Here is a 15,201-nt window from a genome sequence, read left to right as displayed (position 1 = left end):
TCATCTTCCTCGCTCTAAAAACAAATCACATCCACAACCCAAAGGTCTAGACAATCTTTATTCAAACAAAAATATAGACAACAAAAAACAGAGAAAACCTAGTCCCAACAGAAAAATAGCCATAAAAGCACATATCTGCTCTTGGAAGACTAGATCTACTCCTCATCGACCCATTTTGGTCGGAAAACTACATCATTTTCCTCGTAGATCGCTCACGAGAGCAGATCTAAAGAGAAAACTATTATTCAAACAAACAAGACAAGCAACACAGCCAGCAAATCAGCAACGACCGGAGTGGAGGGGATGATGGGCACTGGCCAGCATTGGCACGTGGTAGAGCGGATGGAGGAGAAGGGATGCGCAGCACCTTGGGGGGCGGGCGGTAGCAGCCAGAGTTGCTGATTTTTGGCCGAAAAACACCTACAAAAACAAAGAAAACCAAAAAAAAAAAAAAAAACGCAGAAGGGGAGGGGAATACTAACTAGTTGAGCATTAAAGTTAGTGTTATCAATAAAAAATAATATTTAGTTAAAGTAGATAAATATTTAAAAATTTTAATATTTAAAAGTTTTGAAAAGTCGTTAGCTAAAGCAGGAAAAGTAAATTTTTAGAATTACATTTAAAGAAAGTTTGAAGAGCTCAATCTTAACCCTCTAAAGCATCTTGGATGACTTAGTTATTTTGTCTTTTTAACTAAAATGGCTAGTCATTACACTAAAAACCTACTCTTCTCCATTCAATTATGCAAACAAAATCCTTTCATACGTTGGTGAAACAGTGTCACACTATTCACCAATGCATAAACTTTAAATTAGTTTCTCTTTCGTAAGAGAAACTAATTTAAAGAAAGAGAGGAAGAATTCTTCCTCTCTTTCTTTAAGATTTTTCTCATTCACCTTTTATTTCTCTCTTCAACAAGAACACCCATTTCTCTCATTTCTTTCTTTCTGTCCACATATGACCGTTTGAAAAAAAAAAAAAAAAAAAAATGACCCTTCAGCCCAACAATTAAGATATTTGACATACCAAACTTCTTCAAAAGTTTTAATAAAAAAAACAGCTAACCTTCATTTGAAATATTCTTTTTTTTTAAAAAAAAAAAAAGAAAGAAAAAAAAAAAGGCATTTACTTGAGGGAAAAATTGCTTAAATTTTGGTTTGGAAATAAGAAAGAAAATGAAATTTTGTAAATACTTGTGTGTGTGTATATATATATATATATGTCCTGTAATTAATATCAAACAGAACATGAGAAAGATAGAGAGAGCTTGGTTTCAGAAAGAGAAGTTGAGAATTGGGCAAGTTTAAAAGAGGAAAGATAAAAGAAAAAGAAAAGAGATGAGAGAATTATAAATGACGTAATACATAATGAACCACACATTAAATTAAACAATTGAGAAACAAAAGTTCAATTCGAGGTGAACCGCCACCGAGTTCTCCCGAGTTCTCGGGTACTTACACTACAAGAAATTAGGTCTTTAGGGGCGACTTTAAGTCGCCCCTAAAGACCCTAAAGTGGACGCTGTTGGCAACAGCGTCCACTTTTCGACCCTAAAAGTGTCGACCCTAATAGTCCGACCCTAATGATCAAATGTCTGATTATCAGGGTCCACTTAAAAGTCGACCCTAATGATCACTTTTAGCGTCCACTTTATCGCCCCTAAAAGTCGCAATGTTTGGACCCTAAAGATGATGTAAACGGAAGCGAAAGTCGACCCTAATAGTCAAGCAATAGCGTCCACTTTTAGTTAACCATTAGGGTCGACTTTATGGACCCTAATGGCCCTTTTAAAAAAAAAATAATAATAACTATTAGCGTCCAAATCAAAGTGGACGCTGATAGTTAAACCATTAGCGTCCACTTTTGTGGACGCTAATGGTCCTAAAAAATTAAAAAAAAAAAACTAACTATCAGCGTCTACTTAGAGTCGACCCTAATGATGACTTTTAGCGTCCACTTTATCGACCCTAAAAGATGCATGTGTTTGACTCTAAAGATGATGTACACAAAAGAATTAGTCGACGCTAATAGTTGACCATTAGCGTCCACAAAGTGGACGCTAATGGTCCAAAAATATTAAAAAAAAATTGACTATCAGCGTCCACTTTGAAGTGGACGCTGATTAGTTGACCATTAGGGTCCACATTTGTCGACCCTAATGGTCCTAAAAAAAAAACTGCGATCGATCGCACACAAGTGTGCGATCGATCGCAACATCAGTAGGTTTTCAAAATTTGGAGACCATTAGGGTCCACATTTGTCGACCCTAATAGTCATAAAAAAAAAAAAATAAATAAATAAAAAATAAAAAAACTGCGATCGATCGCAAACTTTTATGCGATCGATCGCAGTATCAGTAGGTTTTCAAAATTTGGAGATCGATCGCACTCCAAGTGCGATCGATCGTAGCATCAGTAGGTTTTCGAAATTTTGGGATCGATCGCACTCCAAGTGCGATCGATCGCAGCATCAGTAGGTTTTCGGAAAATTGCGATCGATCGCACTCCAAGTGCGATCGATCGCAGAACCAGGGAACATTAAAGCATACTATTATCATTGTTAAGATTTACCTTGTAGCAAAATGACACTTTTCTTATCTCTCTATTGGAGTACTACTTTGTGGCTCTAGTTCCTTTATGGCAACAAATATTAATTTATATAATTCACCAACTTTTTTAGTTCTGAAAGACTTTAAATCATTCCAAAGAAATGTAATATTTTCCAATTATCAACATGAACTCAGCTTTGGGTTCTGGAGATAGACATTTTTTGGTTGAATTTTATGATCTTTGTTCTGTTTGTGGAAATGGATATTGGGGCAGGGCAAAGCATATCAAGTCATCACCACGTGTTAACTGCAATGATGATAAACTTGCTAAAAAGCTAGAAAAGCTGAAGGTGGGAATATGTAATATTTCTCTTCCAACATCAAAGTGTAAGTTCATAGTCAACTTCTTCAAGCAATCTCCAAGACTATTCGCTTTAAATAAAAATATGACTGTAAGAGAACTAGCAATAACAGAAATACTATAACTGAATAAAATAAAAACTGCTGAGCTCACATCTGCTTTTTCCATCAGAATCACCCCCAGAGGAAGAAGTGTGAGGAACAGCTGCTGAGTCAGGCACATCCTCAAGAAGGGTCTGCAAGGAAGGTGGACGCAAAGTGCTTCTTGCAGCAGCAGCAAGAGAAGCAGCTGATAGAACTGGATGATCATTGTGCTCAGCATCATCATCATCATCACTAACAGCCGATACGCCCAAACCAGCAATAGCAGCCCGATTAAGTAAGCATTTTAAAACTACAAAACCATAGTATCACATGTTTCACAAATCACACATCAAATTTAAGAATAAGTAGCACTGCTATTCATATATTAAAGTATATTATTTCTGAGAAAAGGGAAACATACAATAGCATTTAAATTCAAAGGAATACTATTAATAACTTCTTTATGCCTTGATTTCATAGTTAACTTTTTGCTGGACTAGAAAAGTTACAGGCCCTACATAACATGATCTTCATTAATTGATGAAGTTCCCTCAAGAAAATATACTACTACATAAAAATCAATCCCATATCAAGAAAAATCTTACAAGTAAATGGAGAAGACCATAGATGAAGAAGATTACTGCTAGAATTACTATAAGCAAAAGAAGTACTGGACTGATTCTGCTAAAAGATGATGTTGGGGTTGCTTCTTTCTCATAGTTGGTACTGTAATAAGGAGCAGAGAATGAAGAGAGAGATGGCTGAGGAGGTGGGTATACCAAACTTCCATCTTTTTTCTGGGCTTCATAGGGAATGCTAAACATTTTGACAGATGGGTATGCTAAAAATATAATCTTTATCACAAATGTCTTTTATAGTTTTGAAACACACATTTAACTCCAACTCCAAGAGTAGAAATATTAATGTAGCTGGAATTATGCTAAGCTGTTGACAACCATCAAATTCTCTCGGTTTTATGAGGAAAACAAAATGCTTTTGGATGGGGATTTTGCTGCTATTACATGAAAGCCGAGTGAATGAATTTTTAAGATTAGAAAGAAGATGGGTTTTTGGAGAACTGAGGAGATGTTAAAGGTTGCATACATACCATTTGATATGGGAAGCACACAGGAAACCATTAATAGAGAAATGCAGAGTCTCTGGTTGGTGAAGATGAGATTTTTCTGCTTTTGAATTCTGTTTGCGCCACAGGAGTCCCAAGAGGAAGGTTATTCAAATTGGCACAATGCCCCACAGGAGTCCCAAGATGAGATGTTTTCACCACAAAACATCTCCAATAAGATGTAGTTCAAATGGCACCCAAAATAAAATCCCATATCAAGAAACACACAAAATCAAATCAAGAAATTATCCAAAAATCAAAACAACACCCACCATTAGCGTTGACCCAATAATCCTCAAATTCCATATAAATGATTAAGAACATTTATGAATAGGGTCCCCAAAATAAAATCCCATATCAAGAAACACACAAAATCAAATCAAGAAATTATCCCAAAATCAAAACAACACCCACCATTAGCGTTGACCCAATAATCCTCAAATTAGCAAAATACTCTCAAATCATCCATAGGTATGCCAACATGAAGTGTAAACTTCAGAAATATGCATCAAGATTGGAAATTAACCAAAGCATGAGAAAACAGGGTTCCGACGAGAGAGAATTTCGGACAGTTACGAAAAGAGAGAAGACGAAGGGGAAGAAAATTTACCTGAAGCTCTTCTTTCTTCCTTGCTCGGCAACTAGAGAAAGATAAATGTTCATTAGTGAGAGAGACAAAGAGATATATATCAGGTCTGTGATTAAAGTAAAAAAATTGAATAAAACCTAAGAAAACAAAATATATATAGAGAGAGAGAGAGAGAGAGAGAGGAGAACGAGAAAGAGGACCGAATGAGAGAGAACCTGGCTATGCTTCTGCAACTAGAGGGAGAAAATACATGGTTGTGTGTCTGCAACTTTGAATCACATCTCTCTCTCTCGCGGTCTCATCTGTCAATCTCCGTTTGTCCGTCACTCTCTCTCTCTCTCTCTCTTGTGTCGATCTCTCTCTCTCTCGCTCTAGCTCTCTCTCCTGGTATTGTGCAGAATTGCAGAAGGCAGGGGATAACAACAATTCCAAAAGTAGTTTAATGAGTCAGATTGCAAACTTCTTCCTCTCTCTTCTTATTTCTCTTCTAATGCACTCTACTTTATTTTCTCTATTATTGCAAACTGTTTTGCTCTCTAAACAACAATTCTAATAACCATGTAAACAGCCCCATAGATCCCTAATTTTACTTCCAAGCTCTATTTTGTTGTGAATCCTAAGTACTCATAAGATCCTTCTCACTACTAAAGATTAGTAATCATGTTTTAGAAGTTTGTAACAGCAAAATTTCCTAGATGCTACTAGTTGCATGTGATGGCCTAGACCTACACAAGAAAGAAAAGAAAAGTATGCCATGAGCTTATGTCTTGACCAACAAAAGAAAAAGACAAAAAAGAAAAAAGATGACAAGGACCATAGAAAACTTGAGCTTAGGGCATTCGGTAGTTGAATCTGACAATGGTTTACAATATATTGGACATTCAAATGTGATTTTATAACTATAGGTACAACTTTACTATTTTTGTAGTAAAAAATTAGAAGAAAATGTAGGAGGCTCTAATTCCTATTCTTTATACTCATTTCTTCGATAATTATTTCTTTTTGTCGAAGTATTTCTTCCATCATTATTTCTCCTTTGTTTATGAGATGCATACACTCAAAATGATAATATTAGATACAACAACATGGAACTACAAGAGCAAATATATGTATGTGACTCCAAATAGAATACCTCCATGACTATCTTATTGGCAAGTTCTCAATGGATAACACCGCTTATTGTATAAAGTTATAGTTTTTATAGGAGTTTCACTCTTTATAGATAAGGTAGGTTTCTCAACATAAATATAATGACAATATTTTAAAATAATTCTATTGTGTTAGAGCATTATTACTTTGTCGAGCCATTTAGACATGCTCTTAGTCATAATTGGCCAAATCCAATTATGACTAAGCGCATGTCATCAAATCCAATCAGGTATATGCCACATATAGTTATTTTATAACATTCCTCAATCCAAGTGAATAAAAAGTCATACCAAGAAGTTATTAAATGCTAGTTAGTAAATTAAGAATCTAAAACCAATTTCCCTCGAGTGATAAGGGTTGGGGGTGTCTAGTTTGAAGTTCAAAGTATACCCAAGGACAGAAAATGTGAATGCTATATAAAGAAGCAGTGGGCATAATAATGATTTCATATTGACAGAAAAATTTTATGGGATACAAAAAATGCAAACGTGTGAAAACCAAAACAAGTTGAAACAATAACAATACACAGACTACTCACAGCATCTTCCATGGTTGCACGCCACCCTTGCATTGATGACAACCCATATCTAAGTCTGTCATTCTCCCCATCTTGTGATGCTTTTTCAGTTTTGGGGGCACTGAGATACATCCCCATTTCTATCTGGAATACTATCAATCACAAAAGCTATTGCACAACATAGCTGAGATATATTCCAATTTCTAAGCGAAAGCATACGAGTACAATCAACGACAAGAATCACCAACAACACAATCACATTATACACGTATAAATAAATAAAAATATATATAAGCACACACGTACCATAGCCAATCAGTACCTTACGAATCCAAGAGTTTAAAAATTGAAAATTCTTGATTTCTGTTCGATTTTTCCCTATGTTTTCTCGGTAACCAAACAGGCTGTCTAACCAAAAATAACCGATTAAAGTTGAAAAAGAAAGAAGTTCCGTCGATCAATGAGCAAAGAAATTCAGAACAGTCTCGATAAGAGTAATTAAACACTCGCGAGAAATTGAATCAAGAAATTAAAACAAAAGAATTAAAGTCCTCTAGGGTTTGCGAGAGAACAAAATAGAGAGAGAGAGAGAGAGAGAGAGGAGGGAGAAAGAGGGCCGGATGAGAGAGAACCTGGCTGTGCGTCTGCAACTAGAGGGAGAAAATGCATGGTTGTGCGTCTGCAACTTTGAATCGCATCTCTCTCGATCTTATCTGTTTCTCTCCGCTTGTCCGTCACTCTCTCTCTCTCGTGTGTGTGTGTGTGTGTCTCTCTCTATCTCTCTCTCCTAGTATTGTGCAGAACTGTAGAAGGGGGATAAGATGAGAAGAATGGGTTAGAGAGGCGAAGAAGAAAAAAGGGGGAGATACAAAAAAAAATTTTCCAAAAATTTCACCCGCCGCGCCAATGGATCCCGCCTTCTAATTTGTACCAAACTAACATATTTTTATATCAGATACTATCAGCGTCAACCTATAATGTTGACGCTGATTGTCTACATTTTAATTTTTTTTTATTTGAACTTATTAAAACAATTATATTAGCTTATTAATTTTTTTTTAAGTCAAAATTGATTGAAAAAAAAAAAATTAATTTTTTGGGTCATAATTAGTAAAGTTTCCTATTTTTCTATTTTTTATTTGTTAATATATATACATCATTTTGTAGTTTTCTCACACACACACACATATATATATATATATATAGACAAAAATTTTCTCCAAATTGGGTTGAAAATTTTTTTTTTTTAACCTCATCTATAAAAATTACATGTATTTATTGAACATGTAAGATGCACATGTTCGATTGAACCTTCAATTGTATCCAGTTGGATCGATCAATTGATCTTATCACGATCAATCAAACTAATTCACTAGGATCGATTATATGTTCGATCAAACCATCAATTTTTTTTCAAGTTTGATTGATCATTTGATCCTATCACAATAAATCAAACTAATTCACTAGGATTGATCGGATGTTCGATTAAACATTTGATCCTATCACGATCAATCGAACTAATTCATTATGATCGATCGGATGTTTGATCGATTATTTGATCCTATCACGATCAATCGAACTAATTCATTAGGATCGATCTCAATTGAACTAATTCATTAGGATCGATCGAATATTTGATTGATCATTTGATCCTATCACGATCAATCAAATTAATTCAGTAGGATCGATGTTTGATCGATCATTTGATCCTATCACGATCAATCGAATTAATTCACTTTCAATTGTTTCAATCATTTGATCTTATCACAATTAATCGAACTAATTCATTATGATCGATCGGATATTTGATCGATTATTTGATCCTATCACGATCAATCGAACTAATTCATTAGGATCGATCGAATATTTGATTGATCATTTGATCCTATCACGATCAATCAAATTAATTCAGTAGGATCGATGTTTGATCGATCATTTGATCCTATCACGATCAATCGAATTAATTCACTTTCAATTGTTTCAATCATTTGATCTTATCACAATTAATCGAACTAATTCATTATGATCGATCGGATGTTTAATCGATTATTTGATCCTATCACGATCAATCGAACTAATTCATTAGGATCGATCGAATATTTGATTGATCATTTGATCCTATCACGATCAATCAAATTAATTCAGTAGGATCGATGTTTGATCGATCATTTGATCCTATCACAATCAATCGAATTAATTCACTTTCAATTGTTTCAATCATTTGATCTTATCACGATCAATCGAACTAATTCATTATGATTGATTGGATATTCGATCAAACCTTCAATTTCAATTGTTTAAAGTTTGATCAACCATTTGATCCTATCATGATCAATCGAACAAATGCAGTAGGACCTAACGGATGTGTGAACGAACCTTTAATTTGTTTGAAGTTTGATCGATCATTTGATCCTATCACGATCGATCGAATATCCGATAATTTATATAAAATAAATAATGACATATTATCGGAGGTAAATTTTTGGGAAATAACATTTTAACGCCAAATCCTAATGGAAGGAGATATTGCATCAAATTATATGTTGGATGAGTCAAATATTAAATATGTTTTTATTATTAAAATATTAACAACAAATTTAAATTTAATAAATTTTTAGTATAAAAGATCATTAATGTGATATTTATCTTATAATTAATTATTAGCTTAAATTTTATTTTTTTATTTTTTTATTTATTTTTCTACGCAATCTTTAGGGTCGACTTTGAGAGTCGACCCTAATAATAGGTCAATAGCGTCCATTCGTAGTGGACGCTATTGGTCATCAAATTTTTTTTTTTAATTTTTTTTTAATTCTTCTACGCACTCTTTAGGGTCGACTTTTGTCGACCCTAATGCCTAACTATTAGGGTCGACTCTCAAAGTCGACCCTAATGATAGGCCAATAGCGTCCACTCTTAGTGGACGCTATTGGTGATCAAATTTATTTTTTTTAATTTTTTTTTAATTCTTCTACGCACTCTTTAGGGTCGACAAAAGTCGACCCTAATGCCTAACTATTAGGGTCGACTCTCAAAGTCGACCCTAATAATAGGTCAATAGCGTCCACTCTTAGTGGACGCTATTGGTCACCAAATTTATTTTTTTTAATTTTTTTTAATTCTTCTACGCACTCTTTAGGGTCGACAAAAGTCGACCCTAATGCTTAACTATTAGGGTCGACTCTCAAAGTCGACCCTAATAATAGGTCAATAGCGTCCACTAAGAGTGGACGCTATTGGTCATCAAATTTATTTTTTTGATTTTTTTTTTAATTCTTCTACGCACTCTTTAGGGTCGACTTTTGTCGACCCTAATGCCTAACTATTAGGGTCGACTCTCAAAGTCGACCCTAATAATAGGTCAATAGCGTCCACTCTTAGTGGACGCTATTGGTCATCAAATTTATTTTTTTAATTTTTTTTAATTCTTCTACGCACTCTTTAGGGTCGGCTTTTGTCGACCCTAATGCATAACTATTAGGGTCGACTCTCAAAGTCGACCCTAATAATAGGTCAATAGCGTCCACTAAGAGTGGACGCTATTGGTCATCAAATTTATTTTTTTGATTTTTTTTTTAATTCTTCTACGCACTCTTTAGGGTCGACTTTTGTCGACCCTAATGCCTAACTATTAGGGTCGACTCTCAAAGTCGACCCTAATAATAGGTCAATAGCGTCCACTCTTAGTGGACGCTATTGGTCATCAAATTTATTTTTTTAATTTTTTTTAATTCTTCTACGCACTCTTTAGGGTCGGCTTTTGTCGACCCTAATGCATAACTATTAGGGTCGACTCTCAAAGTCGACCCTAATAATAGGTCAATAGCGTCCACTAAGAGTGGACGCTATTGGTCATCAAATTTATTTTTTTGATTTTTTTTTTAATTCTTCTACGCACTCTTTAGGGTCGACTTTTGTCGACCCTAATGCCTAACTATTAGGGTCGACTCTCAAAGTCGACCCTAATAATAGGTCAATAGCGTCCACTCTTAGTGGACGCTATTGGTCATCAAATTTATTTTTTAAAATTTTTTTTTAATTCTTCTACGCACTCTTTAGGGTCGACAAAAGTCGACCCTAATGCCTAACTATTAGGGTCGACTCTCAAAGTCGACCCTATTGAGCTTTTATGTGATTTTTTTTTTCTTTTTTTTATTTTTTTTCCATCTTTCAGCGTCCACTTAAGTGGACGCTATTGGTTAAGTATTAGGGTCGACTATTGTCGACCCTAAAAGTTTTTTTTTTCGCCGCTTAAATTTTTCCCGCCCCTAGGATAATTCCCGCGCGTATATTAGGGTCGACTTATTAGCGTCCACTGTAAAGTGGACGCTAATAGTCAACTTTTCGACCCATTATTAGCGTCTACTTCGAGGTGGACGCTAATACGGAACTATTAGGGGCGACTTTCAAAATCGCCCCTAATAGTTGAGTATTAGGGGCGACTTTTGAGTCGCCCCTAATAAGTCGCCCCTGATGAGTATCTTTCTTGTAGTGTTATATTGCTTCACGCAAGCTCGCACGCAAACTTCATTGAAGCCAGCCATTGCCACTCTTCATTTTAATTATTAATTATTAATTAATGCAGTACACAAGTTTTATATATTGATTAGAGAGTTAATCAAGTAAGAGGAGTGTGTAGTACAATTCTACAATATCCTGCAAAGTCAAAACTGTACTACAAAAAGACATAGCCATTGAAGGCTTAGATCGAGGAAGTTTTATTTACACAGCTTTTCTTATATTATAACGAACATTACACCTAACTTAACCGTATGAGAGAGATTTTCGACCATATCCATCAATGGCTTCCATCTCCTCCATCAAAACCCTAAAGTCAACCTCTTTCTTTCTCTCTCTCCTACTCCTCCAGCTGTCTCTGATCAACGGCCATGGAGGACACGACAGCAGCGATACAGGCGATGTAAGTTTGCACTCGAAGCACCTGATTCTGGTGAAAGTATGGTGTTTGATAATTCTCCTGGTGAGCACTTTTGCAGCCGGAGTCTCCCCTTACTTCTACCGATGGAACGAGAGCTTTCTGCTTCTGGGCACGCAATTTGCCGGCGGGGTTTTCTTGGGAACCTCTATGATGCATTTCTTGAGCGATTCTGCCGAAGGTTTTGGTGACCTGACGACTAAAACATACCCTTTTGCTTTCATGCTGGCGTCATCGGGTTATCTTCTGACAATGCTTGGGGATTGCGTGGTGACTTTTGTTACAAGCCGTGGCGGAAGATCGGAAGCTAGAGTTCTGGTTGTGGAAGAAGGAAGCACGCCGGAAGAACAACCTAAAGAGGTGCATGTGGGTCACAACGACACGTCGTTACTGAGGACAACGTCGTTTGGAGACACCTTACTACTCATCCTCGCCCTTTGTTTTCATTCCATTTTCGAGGGTATTGCCGTGGGAGTTGCAGGTAAAATGATAAGAGTTTTTATATGAATATCTATTCCTTAGTTAGTCTTCTCAATATTCAACGAACCATCCATCTTGCACTACTTTGGGTTCTAATTCATATGTCATGGAAAAATTACCAGCTAGTTAGTTTTTGTAGTTAAAGTATATATCTTTCATATGCCAACATCCGACTAGGGGTGAAAATTCATGTTCGTGTATCGATCGGCTGATTCAGGTCATGTTGATGTATATATATATATATATATATATATATATATCATAACCTAATCCATACAATTAAATGGCAATTAAATGGGTCAGACCCTTCAACCTTAACCAATTAATTAATTCAATTGCATATAGGATTTGTGTGTATGTGTGTGAACCTAATATATGCTACTTTTGTACCGTGTTAAGTATCTTTCATATCCAAGCATCTGACTAGCTAGGGTGAACATTTATGTTCGTGTATTGATCGGCTGATTCAGGTCATGTCAATGTATGCATATAAGAGTACTATATAGGTCAATTATAGCCTAATCCATACAATTAAATGAGCTATATTTTTCAACCCTAACCCATCAATTTCATGTATGGTTTGTGTTGAGTTTGCTAGTCGTGTAAAAAATTGTCAGCTTTTATATATGTGTGTGTGTGTGTGTACACCCTAATCTGCTAATTTTGTACGTATAAATTCTTAAGTCGTGTAAAAAATTACCAACCCAATATCAGGCCATGTAATTGCATTACAAATAAACAAATCAAGTTGTGTTTAGCTGGTTTCTTCCTATTCTATAATTGAGTTTGGATGAGTATAGTGTTTTCGTTTAGCAATCTTAACAACATCCCTCTCCCAAAAATGAAATTTCAGATAATGAAGGTGATGCATGGAGGAATCTGTGGACAATATCGTTGCACAAACTCTTCGCAGCCATTGCAATGGGAATAGCACTGCTGAGGATGCTACCAAAGAGGCCATTTCTGATAACTGCAGCTTATTCTTTTGCCTTCGCTGTATCCAGCCCCATTGGAGTAGGAATAGGCATAGCTATTGATGCCACGACTCAAGGAGCAGCAGCTGATTGGGTTTATGCTATCTCAATGGGCATTGCTTGTGGGGTTTTCATCTATGTCGCCATCAACCATCTTATAGCCAAGGGCTTCAAACCGCACTCTGAGTGTTATTTTGACACTCCCTTCTTCAAATTTCTTGCTGTGCTTCTTGGAGTGGGTGTTATAGCGGTTGTGATGATCTGGGACTAGATTGGGTTAATTTTGTTGGTGACGATGTATAATTTATGATGTTTTGTGTAATTTTCTATGGCCTATTGGCTGCCATTTACCTGTGTGCACTCAGTCCAAGTCTGAGAAAGTATGATTTCCTTTGTGTTATTGTCCGGTGTTCAATATATATATATATATATATATATATATATATATATATGTTGGTTCTAAGTTCTAACGCATTATTAATAAGATGTTGTTTTCTACTTTCTCAGTTTGAACAACTTAAAAATAGCATTAATTAACCATGTTAAAGCTCGTTGAAGCAGATTTGCGGACCGCTACCAATGGGGGAATCGACCACGAAGCGTTGCACCTAAGCGAGGGTGTACTTGGATCTGAGGATGTTGGGCTAGACCGACAGATCGAATGGATTTGATATCATGAATCATAGATCGATAACATTGAGTGCCACTAGGGCCGAAGGTTTTTAACATGATCCACGAATCCGACAACACAAAATTAGCGGATTAGGGTTAAGGAGTTTGACTCATTTAATTAAATGAGTCGCGGGTTAAGGTTGACCTATATAGTGCTTTGACACAATCAGAACTTGACATGCAATTTGAGAACTCAACACAAACTCAATACAAAACTCTAGTTTAGACCCCAAGTTGCTAAATAATGAATATCTTAATCTCAACAACAATAACGATTAATAAAGTTACCAACTTTCAATTCAAACACCACAAATATGAATAGCAAAATCAAGCAAAGCATTAAAATAATTAACATAAACATTTTAGAGACGAAGTTGAAACGTACATTTTAAGGAACTTTAAGTAAAACCACTCGATCCGGGCAGCCAATATTAGTGGAGGTTGATGCATGGAATTGGAAAGAAACAACAATAGTACCACACACCATATAAATTAGTAACCATTAATTATAATTTTAATGTAACGGTCAAGATTAAGTGTTTGTTAATATTGGATGGATAGATTTTAACAACTATTGAATTAGTAGTTATTTACTGTTAATTGTGAAATTGCTGGCAAGCAGACATTAAAATTGCTATTTTGACACTAAATAAGTTGATTTCAAACCAATTTATCACAATATATATATATATATATATATATATATATATATCTTCTTTTGTATCTCTTAAAACCTTTTGTAGATTTAAACTTCGAGTTTCTTTCTCACTAGAACAGAAACTCCGAAGGTGTTCTGGTTTAATTGTGTTTTGATTTGGTTTTGTTTTGTACAAAACACACATTAAGAGCATTCATTTAATTTCATGTTTTATCTTTCTGATTTTACAACCATGGGTCTCATTTTGTCCGTTACCATCCCTCTAGTACGGGGCTTTTCTTTTAAAAAAAAAAAAAAAAATCAGAAACATTAGAATAGTTTCAATATCAAGTTCAAACAATAAATTCAAAATCTAAATCTTACTCTAGCTATTACCTAATAGAACATCTTTTGATAGTACTATTGGAATTACTGACCTAAAATGTGTGGAAAAACATAAACTTGAGTAAATTCCACTCTTATACTAACAATTTGTAATGTGCTTGTCCACCCTGAATGACAATTCACAAAAGGACATGAATCAACACACACCCTTCCCTGCAAACCAAAGTAAAGAATCAACATCTTTTTTAATTCTGATAATTAGTGCTTACCCGAAGTTATGTCATGGTCGGTTTGGTGATTTCTCCGAGCTGTCAACTCCTTAATTTGACTATCTCATTCAGGCAAACTATGCCGGGCTCAACAAAACCAAGCATAGAGGAAGATCGACATCCTTATTAATCTACATTACTTACAATAGTAGTTGCACAAGATTTCAATAGGATTTTCAAAAAGAAAAAAGAAAAAAAGGTTTCAATAAGATTTGAATAGGAAGCATGCACTTCTAGAAATAAAAATTAAAAAAAAAAAAAGACCCATATGTTAAAGTATTTCCACATATAGATGTTTCATTACAATGCATCATTGTCACTAAAATAAAAGACCTTTATTCCCTCTCTCTAGCTATGAGCTTGAATTCCCCGCCGGTCGCACATGAATCTGTCTTTTTTTTTTTTTAAAACCCTTTCAAGACAAAGTCACTTTGTGACTTATTTCAGATAAACTCCAAATTCACGATTTCGCTCACAAGAATCGTGTGTCAGTTGAGTGGCCATCTAAAAGAAATAGA

At 35.3% G+C, this 15,201-nt stretch overlaps 2 protein-coding genes across 3 annotated transcripts; one reads left to right on the top strand and one right to left on the bottom strand.

Moving 5' to 3' along the window:
- Positions 1–2,867: 2,867 nt before the first annotated feature.
- Positions 2,868–4,758, bottom strand: LOC148584242 (uncharacterized). 2 transcript variants are annotated; one of them, XR_015913006.1, is made up of 2 exons: positions 4,726–4,758; positions 2,868–3,302 (listed from the first exon to the last, which is right to left on the bottom strand). XR_015913006.1 is itself a non-coding variant. In XM_088519273.1 (2 exons), the coding sequence occupies exons 1-2, from the start codon at positions 4,129–4,131 to the stop codon at positions 3,028–3,030; spliced, it is 306 nt and encodes a 101-aa protein (XP_088375399.1). In that variant the 5' UTR covers positions 4,132–4,555; the 3' UTR covers positions 2,868–3,027. The 2 variants fall into 2 exon arrangements, 1 of the variants encoding a protein (XP_088375399.1); XM_088519273.1 differs by lacking the exon at positions 4,726–4,758 and adding an exon at positions 4,101–4,555.
- A 6,413-nt stretch (positions 4,759–11,171) lies between these two features.
- Positions 11,172–13,060, top strand: ZIP2 (ZRT/IRT-like protein 2). The gene is made up of 2 exons (XM_059575230.2): positions 11,172–11,787; positions 12,640–13,060. Exons 1-2 carry the CDS (start codon positions 11,172–11,174, stop codon positions 13,029–13,031), a joined length of 1,008 nt encoding a protein of 335 aa, XP_059431213.2. The 3' UTR covers positions 13,032–13,060.
- The last annotated feature ends 2,141 nt before the right edge of the window (positions 13,061–15,201 follow it).

This window comes from Corylus avellana, chromosome 8 (assembly GCF_965113065.1).
Source record: "Corylus avellana chromosome 8, dhCorAvel1.hap1.2, whole genome shotgun sequence".
NCBI classification, from domain to species: domain Eukaryota; kingdom Viridiplantae; phylum Streptophyta; class Magnoliopsida; order Fagales; family Betulaceae; genus Corylus; species Corylus avellana.
Note: the sequence above shows the minus strand (reverse complement) of the source record. Positions and strands in the feature narration are given on the sequence as shown.